General features: G+C 49.6%; 1 protein-coding gene across 2 annotated transcripts in view; it reads right to left on the bottom strand.

Annotated features, from left to right (window-relative positions):
* GPSM1 (G protein signaling modulator 1) overlaps positions 1-21,479 on the bottom strand; it is a 58,028-nt gene that overhangs the window by 26,274 nt on the left and 10,275 nt on the right. For both annotated transcript variants that reach the window (XM_065035607.1, XM_021280017.2), the window contains exons 2-9: positions 13,297-13,518; positions 12,900-13,035; positions 12,482-12,624; positions 11,521-11,644; positions 10,274-10,389; positions 9,845-10,000; positions 8,000-8,108; positions 5,053-5,179 (exon numbers count right to left, since the gene is read on the bottom strand). In XM_065035607.1, the coding sequence (XP_064891679.1) occupies positions 5,053-5,179; positions 8,000-8,108; positions 9,845-10,000; positions 10,274-10,389; positions 11,521-11,644; positions 12,482-12,624; positions 12,900-13,035; positions 13,297-13,518 (1,133 nt within the window). The remainder of the gene's footprint in view (positions 1-5,052; positions 5,180-7,999; positions 8,109-9,844; positions 10,001-10,273; positions 10,390-11,520; positions 11,645-12,481; positions 12,625-12,899; positions 13,036-13,296; positions 13,519-21,479) is intronic.

Raw genomic sequence — 21,479 nt, 5'->3', positions numbered from 1 at the left:
TAGCTCAGGAAAGCTGCAGTATTTGAGAATGAGGTGATCTTGTGTCTTGCAGCCTTTCAAACTGCTATTGATTGCCATGATGTTGGGTGGATCTTCAACTCCAGTTTCCTTCCCAACAGCAATGGGTGTTAGCTCTTCTCCAACTGAGAAAGGAAGCATTTCTGTACCCAGAGGGTGGTCAAACACTGGAATGGGCTTTCTCGAGAGGTGGTCGAGGACCCAAGCCTGGACATTGCCCTTAACAACCTGCTTTAACTTGGTCAGCCCTGAATTGGTCAGGCAGTTGGACTAGATAATCACTGAAGGTCCCTTCCAACTGAAATAGTCCATTCTATTCTATTTAAGGCTGGAATATGGTGTATTTTCAAATAAAGTGTTGGCAATTCAGGCCAAAGAATGAAGTATTTAGGTTTGTATTTGCAGGATTCAGAAATGCAGAGCACCTCATCACGCAACACCTACCAGATAGTCAAATCCGTGCCTTGGAGCTTGCGGGAAGCTTGGAGCCATGTTAGAGGCAGCCTCCTCTAACCACAGCCTCCCCAGGCAATGGTCCCATCAACAGCTGTGGGGACAGGAGGATTTTCTGGGAGATAAACTGAACCGGGCAGAGGAAGCACGTAACCTCGGGGGTAATTCAAGAACAGCCCCGAAAGGCTTGGCAGGAACACTTGGCGTTCTTCTCAGAGCAGGATTTTCTCTGCCAGTATATGGCAGAGCCTCACAACCTCCAGTCTTCCCATTATCAGCTTGTGTTGAACAAGCAGAGATCAAAGAGAAACAGAGTTTGAGCTAGAAAGCGACACACAGTAATTAACATGGGCAACATCTCCAGCAGCTAGACGAGCCCAATTACAGCAGCTGTGTCCTCCAGGCTGACTCAGGGGGGTCAAGGGAAGGAGCACCACACATCAGAGCCTTGCAGCGATCAAACACTGGCAAGAAAATCTTCTACAAAGAGGGGCAATGTACTTGATCCCTCCTCCTGGGCGCTGCTGGGAATCAGTCACCAGCTTGCAGCACTTTGCAGCTACTGGAACACGGCTGTTCACACTGGACACTGAATTCATGAGCTCTGTCTGTACAAGCTGCCAGGTCTCTGCTGAGCAAAGGTCTGGTTCCTGTCCCAGCCTCTGGGTGAAGGAGGATGGTTCCCAAGGACCATCCAGAGATCATGGCCTTGCCTTACTTGGTGAAGTGCCAAAGCAGACCATGGTCCTCCATACAAAAGCCTTTATGAGATAAAAAAATAATTCTAGATGGGAGAGAAAGACAACTGACTTCTTCTCAGTTCTCTTCTTGCTATGTGCTGCAAGAAAAAACAGTAAGCAGAGGTGTCTTGTTCCTAATAGTAATACTGCACTGTCAGACAGAAGATCATCATAATCACAGGCATTTTCTACACGTTGGCTACCAAAGGAAACTGTCTGTGGAAATCCAAAATCACATCCCAGTGAGCAGGGCTGTCCCACTGACAGAAGGACACTGGTCCCACAGGGCCACATCTCTCAGCTGTCACCCAACACAGTCCTGTGCAGGAGGGTTGAGCAAAGCACAGAGAAGGGATACCCCTGTGCAGCAGCCCAGCCCGAGGCACAGGCCGGCAGGGGTTGGAAGCACCGCTGCCTCCCTGCTCCGTGTCAGAGGGCTGGTCAATCTGGCGTGTCTCAGCAGCCCTGAACGCTTCTTAGATACTTCAAAGCTATTTAAACCAAGCAAACAAACAGGCTGGGAAACATGAAAGCAGATTTCTTCTATCCCTGTCTAATTGATCCAAGGGTTCAAAGATTCCTATGAAGAAGGCAAGCTCAAAACTGCACTGAGGATGCAGAGACTCACATTGAAAACCACACAGAGCTGAGGACTGCTCAGGAGGAGTGGGGTTTCACACCCGCCCAGCCTCAGCTGCCCACTTCACCAGCTGAGGACACAACCTGAAGCGCGGTTGCCTCTCACAGGGATGAGCAGCGCCCGGCACGGCAGCTCCTGAACACCAAACAAGCGGTCTCACCTCTGCCAACCCCTTCTCAGCAGATGTGCGGAGAGCGGGGGAAGTCGGGCTCACAGCCGAGTCCTTTCCTGCCTTCAGAGCTGGTTGAGCGTGGCTGGGCAGCACTGTCTGCATACAGCAAACAGCACACACACCGTGCCAGGAACCAGCTTCCAGTGCATCTACACGCCAACACCTTCTGGAACACCTGCATCCCCCACACCTGCACCCAGCTGCCAGGAGAGATGTTGCTCAGTGTCTCCTAACACAACCGCTGCTGTCGGAGATGATGATTGAGGCTGACACGCTGCTGAGAGCAAAGGGAAAGCAGCCCAGAGTCAGTTTTCACTTTGGAGAGGCACCGAGGCTTGGCCAGAGATGCTCTCTGCCTTCCATCCAGCACCTCCACCCCGCGGATGGTGGGTGAGCCACGACTCTGAGCCCCCTCCCCGCCGGCAGCTGCCCAGCCGGTCCAGAGGGGAGAGCTGGTGAGGAGGAATTGAAGGGGGAACTCTGCAAGGCCATTCAGCATATGCTGGAGATCCCAGTCACCCACTGGGCTCGGTCTAGGAATGGTTCAGATGCCCTGCTGCCCACTGAGCACCAGGCACAGCCCACTCCTTGCTCAGCAGATGCTGAAGCCTCAGCCCAAACAGACTTATCCCAAAAAGGGTGGCCAGCGTGGGTGACGTGGGACAGCCAGCGCTCCCACCCCACAGGCCGCAGTGGGGCTGAGGGGGGGCTGTTTGCACCATGGGGCATCTCCCACCTTGTTCACAAGGTGGAAGGCACCTCTTCTTGTTCATAGGTGCCTTCACCCCTACAAAACACCCCCCTGACAGGCACAGCAAGTTCCCTGACTTTGCTCCAGAAGCAAAAACCTACTAGTACTCCATCCTTCACTCGTATCATGTGAAAGAGGGCGAGACCACTTTTCAGAGCCACATTTTTGGGTGTTTGGAGAAACAGACACAGCCTCTGTTTATCTGCTTCATGTTTTAGCTACTCTCTAGCTTGCTTTGGTTTGTTGCTTTAAGCTCTCTATGTTTGCATTTCTTGACAAGGTCGTTGCTTTCACAAGACTACCACAAGACTTTTGCAGCACTGCCCCACTTCCCTGGCCTCCAGCTTTGTCTTCTGACGTCCAATTGTTCTCAGAATATTAATTAAAAATCAGAAATGGCTCAGGAAGAGGAGCCAAAACAGCAGAGGAAAATATCAGACACTGTTTCCTCCCTCAGGCCCTCAGTGGAGGGTAATATCCAAGACTTAGAAGCAAAAGCAACCTGTGAAGGACATCACAGTCCGATGGTCTGGCTCAGGGTTTCCCAACTGATGGTACAGATTCTCCCAGAACTCAAGTTTGCTATGAAGCTTTATTCTACTCACTTGATGAAATGAGTGTGTTTTATAACATGCCTGCCCTTACAGATGATTTTAGCATCCTAATGAATATGTGGACATTTTATAACCTTAAGCAGGGAAAATAATCTGAAGGTAAAAAAAAGTGAAAGCTCTCCTCACCACAAGATTTGTTGACATCAAAAGGCACGGCTGGTTCAGAAGTCAACTTGAACCCCAACTCTCTCACCTGCTTCCTGTTACAGAAACAGATGTTCCTCTTGCTGTAAATTGCTGCTATTAATAATATAAATAATTATGCTTTTCTAATCATTTAATAGGTGCACAGTAGGGTACCAAAGTTCCTGGCAGCAATTAAATACATCTGCTTTCTTCTTAAGGGCTCAGAGACATGTTGGTGGCCTCTCTTATCCGCCACTGAAGTTCAGAATAAGAGCTGAAGCCAAAATAAAAGCCAAGGAGCAATCAAGGGAGCCAGGCTCCTCTCCACAGGCTGTCCTGCAGCCCCAACCACTCTCCAGATCTCTCTGCAACAGGGGCAGCACCTTCCCCACTTGAGATGCGTGTGTAAAAGCACACACACAGGCAGGTCATCTCCAGAGGTCCCTTCCAACCCCAACCGTTCCATGATAAAGATGGACCTGATGTGAAAAATGAGGCTGGGGCAGCTGTTGTGTCCCACATGGCCTTTGAGGAACAGCTCAGCTGATGGGGCACAGCTGGGCACATCAGCTCCCTCACCCACAGCTGGATTTCTCACTAAAAGCTTTAGCACTGGTGCGGCAGGTTACACCTTCGAGATCAATACTGAGAGCAAACAGCAGAGCCAGCCTTCCTCCCTCCCAGAACGCCGTCCCTCAGCCCGAGCATCGTCTTCTCTACATCAGTTCTACCAACTGGAAAGAGAACACATCGCCTGAGAAAGCCTGTCTGCACTAACAAGGTCATATTTAATCAGACAGCACCTCCTGGGATGTGGTTTCATCTGTGTGAATTAATAAGTCTGTCCACAGCACCAGAGCAACCAGCTGGAAATGGCCCATGCTGGGCACCCAGGGATGTCTGCAGCAGGCAGTGCCAGGACAGACGGATGGTCCCCAGGCTGGGGACACATCAGGTTGGCAGCACGCTGCGGTGAGGACTCGCTGTGCTTTCCTGCTCCCTGGAGAGCAGAGGCAGAATGACCCAGTGCAGAGAATAAAGCCATTTCATCTGCTGTGACCAAGCCTTGCCACATCTGTTTCCAAGCTGGGCATCACTGCAGGTGCTCCAGGGCTGAGGCAGAACCCAGCACGCTGATGCTCACAACCTGCCTTCAGCCCATGCTGTAGGCTTGTTCCTTGGATGCTAATCAGAGTGCAAGCAGACAAAAATCCCTGCCAGTCACCTTTTGAAAGCTTGCTTTATCAGTCAAATCACTTAAAAGGGCCCTGCAGAGCTTTAAAAGAGACAAAAGCTGATTTTCTGCTTGGCACAAGGAATTTCATTCCCAACGCAGATTAATTCTATTAACTCGTTCTGCGCACTTTTTGGGACAGATCCTTCCCTATCCTTGCAGCTTATGGAAAGCACAGAGCAAACATACAGCATCCTTTCTGGTAAAGGTGCTCAATAGCCTCATCTGGCTCTGGCACTCAGCTTTCCTCCCACATTGCCCACTTGCAACACCTCCTCATGCCAGCCAAAGCCCAGAAACTCACCTTGTGCCTCGTAGCCAGAGTAGCGCTGAGCTGTGCCCACGTCCTCGTCCCCGGGGCCCAAGCCGAGCGCCGCCCTGAGCTGGGCCATGTTCAGCTGTGCTGTCAGCTCCCCGGTCCGGTCCCCGATCTGCAAGGTGCAAAACAACAGGGCAGCTGGTTAAAAGGCAACATGCTCTAAGCAAACAGCCCCTAGGAAAGGGTCTGCAAGTCCCATATCAAAGCAAGCACACAGAAGCAAGTTTGGAGACATCCTGGAGGGACCATATAGTCCAGCTTTCAACACCAAAGCAACTCACCAAAACTGTTTGTCAGTAGTAATTTGGGAGGGGGTCCATTCATGGTGGGCTGTGGATTGGCTACACCTCAAGATGCATTTCTGGAATTTCTGCAGAGTCAAAGAACTGAGGGGGCACAGCTCACCCACTGCTACAGAACTGGGATAGAGGTAAACATGCTCATCTGGACCATCCCGTAGTTTGGCAGAGAGCCCCAAAACTCTCAGCCCCTTTCCTCAAGCATTTCCATAGTTACTGGGCACCAGCCAGACACGTTACCACCAGCCATGAGGGCAGTAGCACACTCAGGGCACAGATGCTCTGAAAGCCCTCCTGTCCTGGCTCAGATCCGTGCAGCTTTGAGTTGTTCCTAGTGATCTACCCACGCAAGACTCCAAAATCTCTTGCAGTCCAACTTTTTCCAGATTCTCAGCTCTCACTGGCCCGAGGCCAAGGAAGCCAATGTTACATTCTCAAGAAGAGATCTGTCCAACGGCTCCTGCTATTTAAAAGTGGGAATCACAGGACACGCTGCTGGGCCCTCCTTGAAGTTTAACCAAACAAGAAAATGACTGTGCTGCACATCACCAGCGAGCACAGCGAGGTCACTCAAACAGCCTCTAATCTCCAGAACAGCAGCCTCTGTTACAGAGGGAGACCTTGGCCGTTCCCTTGGAGGGGTCTGACTCCCTATTAAATGCCCTGCAAACAGCTCTTTTGTGGTCTTTGGAGATAGACTGCAGCATGAGCCATCCTAGAAAAAAATCATAAATCTCTACATTATTTATGACAAAGTCCCAAGCACTAGTAAAGGCAGGCAGATCAAACAGCTCATCACAAAGCATAAATCCCCTGCCAGTTACAAGAGATTTGCTGTTGACACCATCTCCAGAGAAATTACTATGTCCTGCTTCGGTCTCGCAGTCCTTGCTGCCCTGTTAAATGCTTCCCTGTTAAATGCTTCCCTGTTAAATGCTTCCCTGACTTCCACTCACTCCAGATCATCTCCATAACATCAGAGGAACACACTGGCAGGGCAATGATCCCAGGCAGGACCTACCACGCTCAGCACAGCAGAGCCCTGTTTTCTCCCCTCAGCTGGGATGTCTCAGCTCCCCAGGAGCCCCCTGTGACACACAGAGATAGGAAAGGCACTGCAGAGCGTGTCTGAGAGCTGGGGCAGCTCCCAGGGTTTCTAGACACACATCCTTCACTCCAGCTGCTTCAGAAGAAATGTTTCAGTAACCTCTGATCACCCTGCAGCAGCTTCCAATGTACCCTGAGCAGATTTCATTTGGATTCAAATGTCACTGTCAGATTTACGTGGAGGTAGAAGGGGGAGAGATCGATGGGAGGTGAGCTCACCACAGTGTACAGAGGTTTAACTTCACCACGTTTTTCCTGGGCAAAATGCTGGCACTTGCCACAATAACACAAGCAGCTCACTTGGTTCCCAAGGCTAAAATAAAATGTTAGGCTTAGAACAGAATCGCTAGCTGCTAGAAGCTAATGCAGGCTCTCCTCACAAACGGACAGTCTCTGCACTGCTCCATAATTAATGATGTGGGGGAGTATATTAGCCACCTGCCATGAGTAACCTGCTCCTGACATGCCCTGTAATCACAGTGTCACCCCAGAATGAGAACAGCACTGTGAACCCCCACCCTGTGGGGTGTCCCCTCCTCCCCCAAAAGTCACCAGGACCACTCCTGCTCCTGTCCCCCCTCATCCGCACTGCACATCACCCAGCTGCCATCTGGTTCTGAGTAATCAGCCGGTGCTGCAACACTGTGAGCAGACTAACGCTGGAAAAGTTAATTTGTCCTAAAATGTACGGTGCCAAAGAACAGTATTTCTTCTGCATGTCTGATAAGTATAATTAAATACATAATTAGGCTGGTTATGTCAGCCCTATCCCAAGATTTAGCCAACCTAACAGACAGGCAAGAGAATACACAAAGCACTTACATGTGGTGATTTCAATTAGTGCTTCACTAGGGCAATTTCTTCATCTGGGGAAGACTAAAGAGGCCACGGCTGATTTCCTCATAACACACTGGAAAGAGCAAACAATGGCAATCTTGCTTTTCATACTTTTGAGCCACTAAAACCGCCATGCTTTTGCACCAGGGAAGCCGTGACGAGCTGGGCGAGAACATCTGTTAAAACCAGAGTGGCTGCACACACAAAACTCCTTGTTTTCTCCAGGTACTTAACTCGCCAGCAAATTGGGTCAGACCACAGCTGGAATCACAAGGTCCATATCAGTCAGGATCTCGCAGCCTTGTGCTCCGGAAAGGGGAGTCTCACTACCAGACCGGACACCAAGAGGTATCTGAGTTCCTTCCCTCCAGCTGGGTACAAAACACCTTGGCCAGCAGACTGGACAACCAGTCCCCAGGTCCTTTCTCAGCCAGGAATACTGGTTAAGAGCAACATACAGCAAACAGCCTAGCTGGAATTAAAGTGAAGGCTGGGAGCCTCCCATAAAAATAATACTTTCCAGCCAAGCTCTACAGTTCCTAAAGACACCATTGAAACACCACATAGACAAGGGCTTTCCAGAGCAGACACAGCAAGAGAAGAACTACATTAATACAACTTACTGGCATAAAATAAAGCCTCTCAACAGAGAGGACTGATCCCCTCTGATCTGAATCAGCTTCTCTTACCTCCTGGGAGATTTCAAGATGCTTCCTTGCAAAGTGCAAAGCCTGTTCATGGCTCCCCAGAGAGACATAGGCATTTCCAAGACTCCAGCAGGCTCTTCCTTCTCCCACCCTGCAAAACAGGAAACCGTCAACCGCAGAAATGCTGGGCAGAACCCAGCAGCACAGCAGCCCTTTCAGGGCCTCCTCCTCTAGAGCACAGGCGGCCAGGCCTCCTAGCTGTGTTTTCAGCTATAGAAGTGTTCTGAAAAGGAAAATCAAATGCACTGTCCATATTAAACGGTTTGCATGCTGAGGTCAGTAAGATCAGGGAATGAGCAATAGCCTCAGCAGCAGATTTGCACCCACAGTAGCAAAGGGCAAAGCAGTGTAGGGGGCTTAGGAATGGTTGGTTCCATTTGGAAGGGCCCAGAATGGTTTGTCTTCCCCTACAAGCATCAGCCTGAGAGCAGACGCCAGAGCTCCTGTCCAGCTTCCACCTTGCACAGCAAGGCTTCCTCTCCAGAGATGCACAATGCAGCAAGAGGACACGTAACATCCAGCCCTTTAGTTCAACAACAGCCCAGAGCTAAATTAGCAAGAATATGGCAAGGAGAAAATATTGCAGGAATGCAACATTCTCCTGCTAAACACCAGCAGTGCATCGCCCAGGATGCACACACAAACTAAAACTGCGTGCGACAGCCAAGCCAATAGTGACCTATTTCCACAAGGCCTCCAGGGCACTGCTGCTTGTTTTCAGAAGCCAGAGAAAGCAGGTGAAGGAAAAACCTGCCCCGGGGCAGCCCCCAGCAGACACCCAGGTATCTCTGGAGCAGGTTTCAGCACCTGCTTGCACAAGCAGGCAGAGACCTACGGCTCCTCAGAGTCTGCTCAGCTCTGCAAACGAGCAGATGTGGGGGGTGATGGGATAAAAAAAGCACATGGGGGCGCAGGGGGAGGTTCAGCGTGACTGCAACTCCCTTTTCAGAGGTTTGGGCGGGTTGATCAGCATTTAAACGTTTTTCTTGTCACCCTATTCAATACCTTCTGCTCATGGGGTGTGTTCCCAGAAATGCGGGAGCCCACAGGCCTGCACCCCCACAGCATGATTCACCCTGGGGTGGGATCACACCTTCCCTGAGCAGATACTGCCCGGAGACTGCCACAGAGCTCCCATTTTAATGTCTCTGCTCCATCTAGTGGAAGATACCGAGCTTCCCAAGAGCCAGCAGCAGCAACACGGTACGAGGTGGCTGCAAAGTCACTTCAGCTGCAGGAAGGCTCCAGGATCACAGAGTGTGTATCCAAGAGAAAGGAACCAACAGAGGCCAAGCCTCCTAAAGAACAAGGAATGAAACCAAGAAGCAAAATATAACATCACCACGTTCTCTGTGTAACTTCATTTCTTTCTACATGGAAGTTTCCAGCATCATCTTGGAGCAACAGGACAAAGTGGCAAATATATATGTATGTACGTATGTCCTACTCACACAGTGTCTAAGGAAGATGCAATTCTTGTGAACCTCAGGAAGCTTTAGAGGGGCCCTTCTTGGATAAAATAGCAGTAGCCACATTGCAAAATGCCAAATACAAAGCATTTTCTTTAAGTTCCTCTTAGCAGAACACTCAGCCCACACAGGCATAGCTTTAAGGGCACAACCTCCAGGTTTCAACGACACAATAAACGTGCCAATCACGTTACCTTTTTGACAGATGACTGAACTAAGGCCTGGTTTTGGAGACATTTCTAAAGACTTTCAAGAATACATGTAACTGCTGTTTAGCCCCAGCAGCAGAGAATAAATCAACAAGAAAGGGTCTGAAGCCACTAGAGCAGAAACACCCTCTCCTGAGGCAGCCCCTTACCTGTCTCCCAGCTCCTGTGCTATCACCAGGTGTTTTAGGTGGTACTCGATTGCTCTTTCATAGTCTTGAAGCAGCGTGTATGTGTTTCCAAGACTGTAGCAAGCCTGGGCTTCTACTGCTTGGTCTTTAAGTTGTCTGGAGAGCTGGAGCGTTTTCCTGCATGGAACGGGTGGAAACAAAGAGATCTGGTCATTGTGGGGCACCTCTGCGACAGGAAAGTCACCACTTTGGCATGTGCTGTGGTGAAGTGGTTGCCTGTGGCACACCGCAGGCTGGCCGGTGGCTGTTCACCTGCCACTGCTGAGCACCACACATGCAATTGGTCTCCAAGTCCCCTGTCACATTCTCCTGAGCTGCTGAATTCACTGCAATAGGTCAGGATTTCCAGGGGACATCTGCCCTGAGTCTACCTTAGCCCCTGGCACTTACTTGTAGTACTCAGCAGAGATGTCAAACCTCCCAAGGAAGATGTGCGCATTGCCCAGGTTGCTGTATGCTCTCCGCTCGGCTGCCTTGTCCCCAAACTCCTTAGCAATAGCAAGGCGCTGCAGCAGACAAAGATTAATGAGTACAGTCTGGCCATCACCAGGTTTCAGTTACACAGCAATGCTTCTGGGAGATTAACTTCTTGTTTTGCAAAGCTCCCCACCCAGCAAGGTGGTGGTGCACATGCCTACCAGGGCTGGAGGCAGCAGGAAATCTCTCCCTCTTTTTGCAATTTAGGATCAGGAAGGGTCTTTGGAAGAGTGGGAGTAATGTCACATCCTCTTCTAACTCCTACTCCAGCCTGGTCAGTACACATCTCTCCAGCTAAAGTGCAAAAGGAGTTATGCACATACCTCAGCAGCTGAACCAAGAGGCAAATGGAGAGCTGTAGGTCAGGCTGTGAAGGGATGTGGTTGATCAGCAGATGAGAGCAGGAACAAGGCTGTCACTCTGCGTGGTGCTGTGCCACAGAACACACATGCACGTGTGCATGTTCCATCTCACCCACTGCACTGCAGCTGCTCCCCGGAGCTCTGCCCCTGCCCGCACCTTGGTCCTGCCTCTCACAGCCCCTGCTCCCCGGGCTTCCCCACTTCTCACCCTCCACTGTGTAGCACCCCCAAAGACTGTTCTCCCAAAGCACTGCTGCCTGCTGTCCTCCAGCACTCAGAAATCAGAAGAGCTGTGACAGGGCTGACTTTCCAAGGTGCTGAGCACCTTCCACTGCAAGGAAGCAGATATGTACTCTGAACTACAAGCTAAATTGCATTTGAATTGAGGCAGGGACTGTGTCACCTCACCCGTCTGTAAAGCTTTACAGGGAGTTATTATGTTCTACAAGCAACATTTATTTCTGATCAACAGCTCCTTCAGCAGCTTAATTAAATTCATGGCTTGAATTTATTAAAATCTAGACCAACACAAATTAAGAGCAGAAAAGCCTTGCTAGGCCAGTTGCAATCTGCCCTTTGATGCCTCCTTTGGTTTCCAAGCCAACAGGACCCTTCCCTCATGCTGCTCATTAGGTGCTGACAGGGACTGGAGTAAGACGGTGCTCAGCATGTGTTAGTACAGCAGGGCCAGACCCCCAGGTGAAACAGGAGGGAGAAAAAACAGCTGAGGGCAAATGTGTCCCTTTGCTTCCCAGGCACAGCCCCTGACCCCTGGAAGAAGGCACAGCAGTTTCCTACCTCCTTGTGGAAGGCTATGGCTTCACTGAAGTTGCCCAGTAAGTACTGGGTGTTGCCGAGGTTGCCATAAGCGCGGCCCTGCGCAGCTCTGTCCCCCAGCTCCTTCACCAGGGACAAGTTCCTCCTGAAAAAAGTCAGAGCAGTAGGGCTGGTGAGACACAGTGGAAGAACTTGCACTGTAAAGAGAGGAAAGCAAACCCTGCAGAAAGCATTTCCCCTCCCCAGCCACCCATCCCGTGCACCCCATGGCATATGGGGCAGGGTGACCTCTGAAACTATTTAGGAAAGGATGTTACAAGCAAGATAAACTACAGATCCACGAGAAGGACAACCAGGACTTCAGGTGAAAGCCTCTTCCCTCGGGTGAGGGACTCCATGCACAGTTATGGAGACACGGCGGGCTCCGTTCTCGCCAAGGCCAGCAGAGAGCAGCAGGGGCTACGGGAGCTTCCAAACACAGCTCCGAGAAGGAGCAGACTATTGAACTTAATTGCATGACCATACTTCAAAGTACACTGAGTTTTACCAAGGCAATGCCAGGGTGAATTTTAGCTTGCAGTCCCTCTCTCACCTTCCTTGAGATTAATTTGCCATCATCACTCAGCATCTCAGGGGAATATTCCTAATTCATTACAATGTGCAAAATCTCATTCAGTGGCCCAGTTTTCAACAATGCTGAGCCCACACTCTCATTCAAACCCCCCCCGAGAAAGGCTTCCAACAGGACCCAGTAAAATCTGTTGTCTTGCACCCTATGCAGCTATTGCTAACCTAATGGTTATCAGAGCTCAGCCACCCTGCAGACCCTGCAAGCTGTCAGCAGAACAGCAACACCACAAATACAGTTTATGATCTGAGCAGGATAAGCTCAAAGGTTTACCTGTGTGCATTTTAACAATCACTGATGCCTGACCACCCTGTTCCCTGCAGGAGGAAGCACTGCCCAACCTTTAATACTTACTCATAATATTCTGAAGCTTTCTGTAGCGTCTCCTTGACTTCTTGAGGCAGGTAGCCTGGGTCTTGGGCCATGTTCCATGATAAGTGCTTTCCCTTTGCATGGTAAACATTTCCTATATTATAGAGTGCTCTGGCTTCACCTACCTAAAGGGAAGAACAACACTGAGCAGCGAGATACTACACTTCACATCCCAATATGAACCCTTCCATTGCTGGATAGAGATGGTCAAAGCCAGGAGGCCCACATCTTCCTTTCCCATCTTCACTGTCAAGGCACCTGTTGCTGTCAGCAGCATGAGAACCGTGACGGTTCCATCTCCTTCCAAAGCCCACCTTCACCATAGCACAGTTACTGACTTGCAGATAGATTATTTTTAAAGCTAGGAAATATTTCCTCTTGGAGGCCACGAACCAATTACCTTGTCTCCCTGCTCCTGAGAAATGTCCAAGTGTCTCTGGCAACAAACAACAGCTTCATCAAACTGCCCAAGTATTTTCAATGTGTTCCCGAGGTTGCCGCTTGCCTTGGCTTCTCCAATGCGGTCCCCAATGGTTCTACAATATGACCAGAGGAACGAAGAGAGGTGTTGAAGAGCTCACAGACTTTTATTCACCAGCTGTTGGAGGCAGAATTGAAGCTGCAGCGAGTCAAGCACTGCACGGTACATACACCGCACCCAGCCGTCCCCAGCACACCTGCCTGGCTGCAGTGCTTCATAGAAGCTCTCTCCATTTTGAAGACAGATTCTTGGGGGTTCAGACCCCACAGAACCTGCCTTGTGCCCGATCAGGATGAAGCACTGCTGACATGCATACCTGGCCAGGGTGAGGTCATGTTTATGGTACTCCAGGGCCTTGGAATACTCCTTTAGGTAGAAATAAGCGTTGCCCAGCTGACTGTAGATGGCACTGAGAGTCTTCAGGTCTTCTGTCCCCACCTGCACTGCTGCTTCGAAGAAGGCTGCCCCGGCTTTGAAGTCCCCAGCCTTGCACAAGCGCTCTCCTTCCAGGGCCAGTTCCAGGCAGGACGCCTCCATCCTGCCAAGAGAGCAGAATTTCTAGAGGAGTTAAGACTGCAATGCACCCACGCTGCTATGCAACGGTTAAAAAGTTTAATTCATTGTACATTTTTAATTATTTACTGCACAAGAAAAAGAAGAAAAACAACTACTAAAAAAAAAAAAAAGAAACCCTGGAAAGAGCCACCCTCCAGGCAGCAGCTGCGTGTGCATTCAGCCCCATGTCAAACACTGGCTGATAACTCTGGGACAGGCAGCCGGCACAGCTCAGCAGTGTGGACACGGTGGGCATGGAGCCCCTCGGGGAAACCAGCCTCCCGGGCGTGAGCCACAGCAGCATCCAGATTTACAGGCTGCAAGCGGCCAAAGGCAGCCCCTGGGTTGCCGGTAAGAACCAGACAAGCAGCTCTGGGCTCCCAGCTCTCGGGATGCACATTCGCATCACAAGAGTAACACAGCATCTGTTTTTCTTCCAGGGGGTGCTCAGCTCAGCAGCCACATTTCCTTTCCCCAGGGTAGCAGAGAGGGTAGCCAAATTGTAACACGTTTTTATTGGACACCAGAGCAAACCCCGGACTGCGCAGAATTTCTTGGCTGAGCAGCTTCCAGTGCTCAGTGTCTGCTTTTCATTAACTCTCCTGCTGTCACTTTTTCCACAGGCGCTCTGCACATCGGCCCCCAGGCTCGCTCTCCTCCCCTGCATTTCTCGACACCTTTGGCAATGGTGCAAGCTGTGCTGTCAGCGAGGACTCTGCAACCCAGCAGAGAGGAGCGAGACCAGTGATTGCTACAGGAGAAAGGAAACATGCTCCTTTGAGGGCTCCACCAAGTCCTCTCTAAGCCACAGCTGTCCCTGTTAGACCATGTGCATCCTCCAGTTCTCGTGTGTCTGAAAGCTCACATCTGGAACATCTTGCCTGCTGCAAATCCAGCCCCTTCACAAGGCAGATGGACACGGTGCTCCTGCTCCTCTATGCAGAGGCTTCTCTTTGCTCTTTTTGGCTTTTTCATTTCTGCTCAATGTGTTTTTAAAAGTCAAAACTATCTAGGTCAAAGGTAGGCATCTGCTCAGAAAAAACACAGCCCCTTTGTTCAGAGCCAGAAGGAAGGGTCAGAAAAAAGATAATAAATGTCCAAAGGTGGTTTCTATATGTGCCAGTGGAAACATAACCAGAAGTGAAATTTGTGCCCTGGAACCTGCATGCCCACACGCTCACACACCCCCTTGCACACACTCACACTCGCAGTGCTTTCCTGGTGTTCCCATAGTAACTGTTCAGGCACAAGGCAGTGACATGACCCTCCAATGCACAGAGCCTTTAATTAAAATCTGTTTGTCCTTGAACAGGCTGCTTTGCAGAGTAGCTGACTTATCTAATTAACATCACTGCTCGGTTTGGGACCAAAGCAAACAAGCGTAAGGGAAAGAAGGTTTTTTCTCTGCACCACGCTCTGCCAAGCCTTTACTGCCATGTGAAGGGACAATAGTCAAGGATGGTGATTATTGATAGAAACACAACCCACTTCTATAAACCACCCTTGCCCTAAATCAGTGCAAACCACTCACACTGATTTGCATATACCTCCAGATCAGCAAAAACTCCCAAATATCGGCAGAAGGCACATCCCAGGCTGCAGGTTCACCATAAGCAGCCAGGAGGGTCTGACCTTCCCAGATGATCAAGTCCTGGACCAAAACAAGACTACAACATGTATAGTGAAGTGTTTTCTTGTGAATGCGTGGAGATGACAGACTGTGTCAAGTCTGGCCAAGGAATAATAAAGTTTTGAAGACACCAGTTGTAATCTAGCAATGAGAACAGTGCTGGTCTACACAGCAAAGAGTCCCAGCACTGGTTCCCAGCTGAGTGCTAAGCAAGTCCCACAGCTCCTCCACACCTTGGGTTACATACGTAATCTGTAAAATAGCAATAAAGGTGGCTTCCAGAGTACTTTGATATCCTTCTGCAAAAGGTATTTTTAAAAAGGGCACTATATGTGTTTAAGAAACAACAACGAAAAAATAACAAATCTTTTAAAAGTATTGAGAGGCCAAATATAAACGTGATGTTTGGCCACAAGTGAGCTTGGCAATCTGCGCAGCGTTCTGCCAGAGGTGCGAGCGGGTGGCATAATGCTGGCAGATCACTTGGCCCCCAACAATGCGTCAGCTGCACATTTCAAACCCGGGAGTTGTTGTAGCTTCTGACACCCGTATGAAGCAGAAAAGGGTGACCTTCCACCATGTGGTGACAGGGACGAGAACATCTCTTTCCAATACAACACAGGGCAGGGCCACCTTCCCTCCTCATCAACTTCTTTAAAGGATAACTGATCTGAACGCAGAAGGAGCCGAGAAGAACAGGAAGAACAGACATTGCCTTTAACAACAGGATTTCCCAGGGTCATTCATCACTGTCAGATAGCAGCTAATGATGGTCTGTATCACAGATTGCCTCTTGGCTGCCTTGCAAGCTGGCTGAAAGAATTAAAGAGCAAAAATTTTCCTTTACAAAAGGCGCACAGGCAAAATGCAAGGACTATTACACATCAAATATTTTCAAGCCACACAGCAATACAGAGAAGGCAGCGAGAGTGCAGCACCAGGGATGCCGAGAACACTGCCAAGTAGGAAATGAAACAAACAACACAAGGTGTTATCAGTGCCATTAACAACAATCACCATGATTGCTGTCAAAACAGCGCTATAATTAGGGCTTGGGTGATGATACAGGTCCCCAGAGGGGGAACACTTTGCACAACGTGTGTTCAGAAGCTTGGAGCTGCAGTCAACCCTCCCAACACCTTGCTCTCCCCCAATCTTCGTGTCTCCCCTGCCAAATATTCCAAAAACATAACACTGTGTGGATAACATCGCGGTAGTCCCCCCCTGCTAGGCTGGAAAACAACCGTACAGCCTGACTTCAGCCAAGAGCTGCTCTGCAGGACCACGGGCTGTGCGCTGACCCGAAGCTCAAGGCTGCCACAGCTCCTGCCACTCAGGAGAAGCGGCCACAGAAGCCACAGCAGGACACAGTGACATCCCACCTCCCGGGTCTGCAGCGCAGCCCCACGTCCACTTGGGCAGGAAAAGAGCAGATCGCATCCAGCAATTACGCTTGTCTTACTCCAGCCCTCCCTCCCACACATGCAGGGCTGCCCTGCCCGGACTGTCTTGGTCCCAGCACTTACCACACTGACAACTAATCCATCAGAAAACAATCATGTCACAAGACAGAACTAGGAGACAGCTGTCTGCTGCCTTAAACACTGTAAAGCTCACAGGGCAAGAGAACCTTTTTCTGCCTGCAAGGTGAAATTGCCTTTAAAAAAAAAAAAAAAAAAGATAAAGATATTTATAGGTATTTGATTCATAAGAGTGGGGGCAATTGCAAAATGCATTCCCAATCAGAGCTGCTGTAGTTCTAAAATCAGGAATAAAACCCAAGCTCACAGACAGGAGATAAAGTGGAAAAACACTATCAGAAACATCAACAGTAGTAAAAACCCCCCTTAGTATAAAATTTCCCTCCTGTTTTGTTTGGAAAGGCCAAAGATGGAGCAATGAATGCTGCATCCCGTCGTTCCCAGCTCCTGAATTAGTTCCAGGCCAGTTTCCTTCCCATCTCCCGAGGCACACGAGGTGCTGCAGAGGCCGCTTTGTGCCACCAGCACATCTGGAGGGGACAGGGTTTCCACCTCACACACCTTCACTGCTCAGACTGCTGTCAGTCCTTTCAGTTGCCCCAAGCTGCAGATAATAAAACCATATATTATATATACACACACACACACCACTGCCTGGGAAATGTTTGTTCAAGCCAGAGCTCCAGGGAGAACCAAGCTGAAGCGATTTTCACTGCAGTCTTTTGATAAGGGCATGAAACAGAACCCAGAGGGGAAAACTGCAGGGAGGTCTGGAAGCTGCCGGGTCTGCGCGCTGGCTCCAGATTTCCTCTTCCACCCGCTGATGGCAGCACCAGTGCTCAACAGTAGTCATTTCAGCTAATTGCTATCTACCATTAGCTGCAGAGTACTTACACGGGATTCAATTCCACTGCATATTTGCTAATAAATACCAAATGACAGCACGGAAGACAGCTGTATTTAGTTGCATTTACCCTCTTATTAGCAGAGCTGAATAAGACCCTGTTTCCATTCATAATGGCTCCAACAAGCTGCGTCATTGTCAGCAATTCGGATTCAAACTCCCCATTGCCTGCTTGAAAGCAAAAGTCATCCAGTGCTCCTGTGTCCCCACACAACGGCATCCAACCCATCCGCCCATAGAACAGCGACCTCGGTGGCTTTGATCCGCAGGGATGGTGCAAACCAGGAACATTAATAATTATCTTGAATCCATATCCCAAATCTTGCCCACAAATATAGCTTAACCCATAGGAAGAGCAGAGAACACAATGAAAATTTTTCTGTGTCATCTGAGGAGTGAAACCTCTAGAAGGCAATGAGCACAAATGTAAGACTTTGTGCTCCAAAATTACTCAAAGGATCATGATGCAATGTAATTAACTCGCAGGTTTTGAGAAAGCTCAGATGGGATTAAGGTGCAAATGTGAATTTCATTTTGTCCTGCGTAACAGTTTCACTGGATGCCCATTTTCAAAGCACTTAAATTATAAGAGTCAAATACTTTCCAGGGTCTAAGGAGATACCTATCTGAAAATTAATTCATAAAAACATGTTCTGATTCCCAAAATAATTAAAAAAAAATCCACTGAACAGATGAATTGAACAAGATGCCTCAAAAGAAGAACTGTACAGGAAAATTCACTTTTAAGAAGAGTGAGAATGAAACCTGCTGAGAAGCCTGGATCCAAATCTCTCTGCATGGCTCAGCAGCAGGTTACAAACCCAACCACCACCACCTGCCATTGAGTTAAAGGAAAGTAAATGTAGAGGCACTGGGGTCACTGAGGATACTTGACATGAACTCGGTGATTTCAGCACAATGAGGGAAACTTCCTGAGTTTTCCAAGAGCATTTTGCTTCCATGTACGATGCTAGTGCCTTCAGTGAAAAAAAAAATCCATCAAACTGCAATGAAACAACACTCTGGGGATGATTTCACCAGAAGTGAAGTGTTATTTCCTTCAGTCACTTCCAGAAACCAGGGGGCAGGAGAGGACATGCAGTTTGAATGGCTTTTCATTGTAACATTGCTTTGGCAATTAGGTCAACATATCCTCTCACTAAAACATATGCTGTGATTTAAATCAGTATACTGCTTCGTCTAGAAAACACCCTGGGTTACAATTACAGTATACAGCAGAATAATAAATAGTCGGCTTTTCAGCAGGTATACAATGAAAACAGGCAATTTATTTATCACCCATTTTACTTATACTATTTAGCTTGTATTGCTTTCAACAAATACAGGGGTTCACTGATGCCAAACTTGTTACTGAAAACGGCTGGAGTCTGGTTAGGGGGATCTTTCCAAATTCAGAAGCACTGTAAATGAGACGGGAGACGTCCAGACTCAGACCCCTCTTCCCTCCACCTCCAGGATGAGGGGGGCAGCCTGGCCCCTCCTGTCACCTCCATCAGAGCTGGGGACAAGTCCTCATGGACCATCACAAAGCTACAACACAGCGGTGCCAGCTCAGGTGAGACAAAACGAGGGTGCAGCCCCGGACCTGAGCTGTGAGACAGCTTTGACTCCAAGGCATCACAGCACAGTCTCTGTCCCAGGGTCCTGCCACCCCCAGCTGCGGGAAGGGTCACGCTCAGCTCCACAAGTGCCACCCAGCACAATTGTTCTGCTGTGCAACTGCACAGGCTGAGGGGCCCCACGAGATTTCCTTTCCTGCATACCCAGAGTACTTTTCTGAAGCCAAGTGAAAGCAAACTTTGTTTTCCCAGAAATGCAGAGGCCACAGGCTCAAGTTTTTTCCCCAATTCAAGCTGCCTGGAAACCTCTTCAACTGCAGCACCCCCTTCTTCCTCTCTCGACCTGCCAATTGCTCCTGCCTTGGAGCAGGAAAACAACTGCAGAGTGAGAAGATGCTGCCAAGTCCCAGCAACACTAGAGACTGCACCACATTTAAACTCAGCTGGACAAAGGAAAACACCTCTGCCTGTTCCATCACCCAGCCCCTGTCCCCTCCACACGCACATCCCAAGCCCTCCAGCATCTGCCCAGCTCCAGCAGTCCAAGGCTGCACCCACTCCTCTGTCCTATCCACGCCAACCACGGATCCACACTCAGGGCATGGCAAACAGACTGTCATCGTGAGGAGGGGCAAAAGAAAACGGTGACAAAGTTCACACCACAGTTTTTCTACTGACTCCCCAGCAACCTTCATCCAATTTGGTTCTGTTCCCTTCCTGTCTCATCTGCTTCCCTTCAGCCCCGAGCCAAGGATTTCAGTCCAAGATTGAAGCCCTTTGGGATCTGGCTGAAAACAAACCCCCCCAGATCTGTTCCTGGGCCATCCAGGGAGGTGCTGAGCTCACAAGGAGATGGCTCAGGATGCTCCTCAGCACCAACACTCACATGGGAAAGGGGTTTGGATCTGATCTTAGCAACAGAATCAGCATGAACCTGGCCCTCTTTTACTTGCCGCAGAACTCATTGAAAAGCAGTTAGCAGGAACAAAGCAATAAAGTCCAGCAAACGCAAACAGGCAACAATTTCTTTTTTAAACTTCCACTTGGTAAAGCCAGTGAAGATGGTGATATTGAGTCAGAGCACACCAGTGAGAGCCCATGATAGTTCCCACCTCAGGGATTGTGTGCCCAAACCAGAGAAAATCGCAAAGGAAAACAGCCACGGTGGCTCTCTGAGGTGGCCAAGAGCAGGTGGGCAGAGCTCACGCCCGGGCTGGAAGCGACGCCAGACACTTGAACAGATTTTGGTTGGCAAAACCATAGCAGAGCAGATTGCACCAATTCTTCATTGTTTTTCTGCAGCTGTCTCGTGCTCCGAGCGCTGTTAAAAGCATTGTCATGCTCTCCCTGAAAATTTAAGTGGTTCTAAAACTCAGCAATCAGCCCAGACACACGCACACGTTCCAAAGGCTGCCTTGGCAAACAGCGCGAGAGCTCAGGCGCAGGAGGCTGCTGTTCTCCCTGGTGGCTGCACAGCCATGGGGCAGCCCTCTGGATCTTGTAAAGGTAATATTCCACATCTGTCTGAAAGAAACATGGACCGCAGGCTCCCCGAGAGCTCAGATATCAGCCGAGGGTCCTCTGCATCTCTAGACACAGTTTCTGCAACTCCTCCGTGAAAACCCTGATTCAACAGAACAGCAGCAAGAGCACTTTTGGGTTCTTCATGGGGTTACGGAAAAAAAAACAAACCTCCGTGTGCCATCAGATTAGTCTGCAAGCCTATAAATCAGAGCGTGGCAGGATCCCCAGAAGGCCAGGCCATCGCCCCACAGCAACACAGCTCCCATGCGAGGTGAGAACTGCGCTCTGCTCATCCAAGAACAGACCCGCCGTCTCGCACTGTGCAGCACAGCCTGGGCGTCTGCTGCCTCTGCGGGGAACCCTCCGCTCCAGCATCTCACAAGCTGGTTTCACTTCTTCCAGAGGATCGTGTGGCTCAGTCCTCCACCACATTTTGCCAAATTTCTAGCGCTTCTACCCTAGCCCAGCCCCACAGATAACATCCACCCTGGAGACGCTCAGCACTGCTGCACTGAACAGCTGTATGAATTAAGTGCACGGAGATAAGTCCCTGCTCTTCCCCGACACAGCACCACACACCAGATCCTGCTGCGACACCGCGGTATTAGTGTAATTCAATCACCTGTGTAAATAGCGGGCTATTTATTTTATATTTCGCTATAGGAGTTTGTCACATACATCAAAGCATGGTACATCTTTGCATCTGTGATATGGACTCTGGTCCTGTTCTTCCACAGAAGGAACTGGTAGAAGCATTTCGTTTCTTGGAAAGTCTCCCTGGATACAGCAAGAATGCTAATGATCTCCCCAATACTTTTTTTCACT

Source organism: Columba livia, chromosome 19, assembly GCF_036013475.1.
Source record: "Columba livia isolate bColLiv1 breed racing homer chromosome 19, bColLiv1.pat.W.v2, whole genome shotgun sequence".
NCBI classification, from domain to species: domain Eukaryota; kingdom Metazoa; phylum Chordata; class Aves; order Columbiformes; family Columbidae; genus Columba; species Columba livia.
Note: the sequence above shows the minus strand (reverse complement) of the source record. Positions and strands in the feature narration are given on the sequence as shown.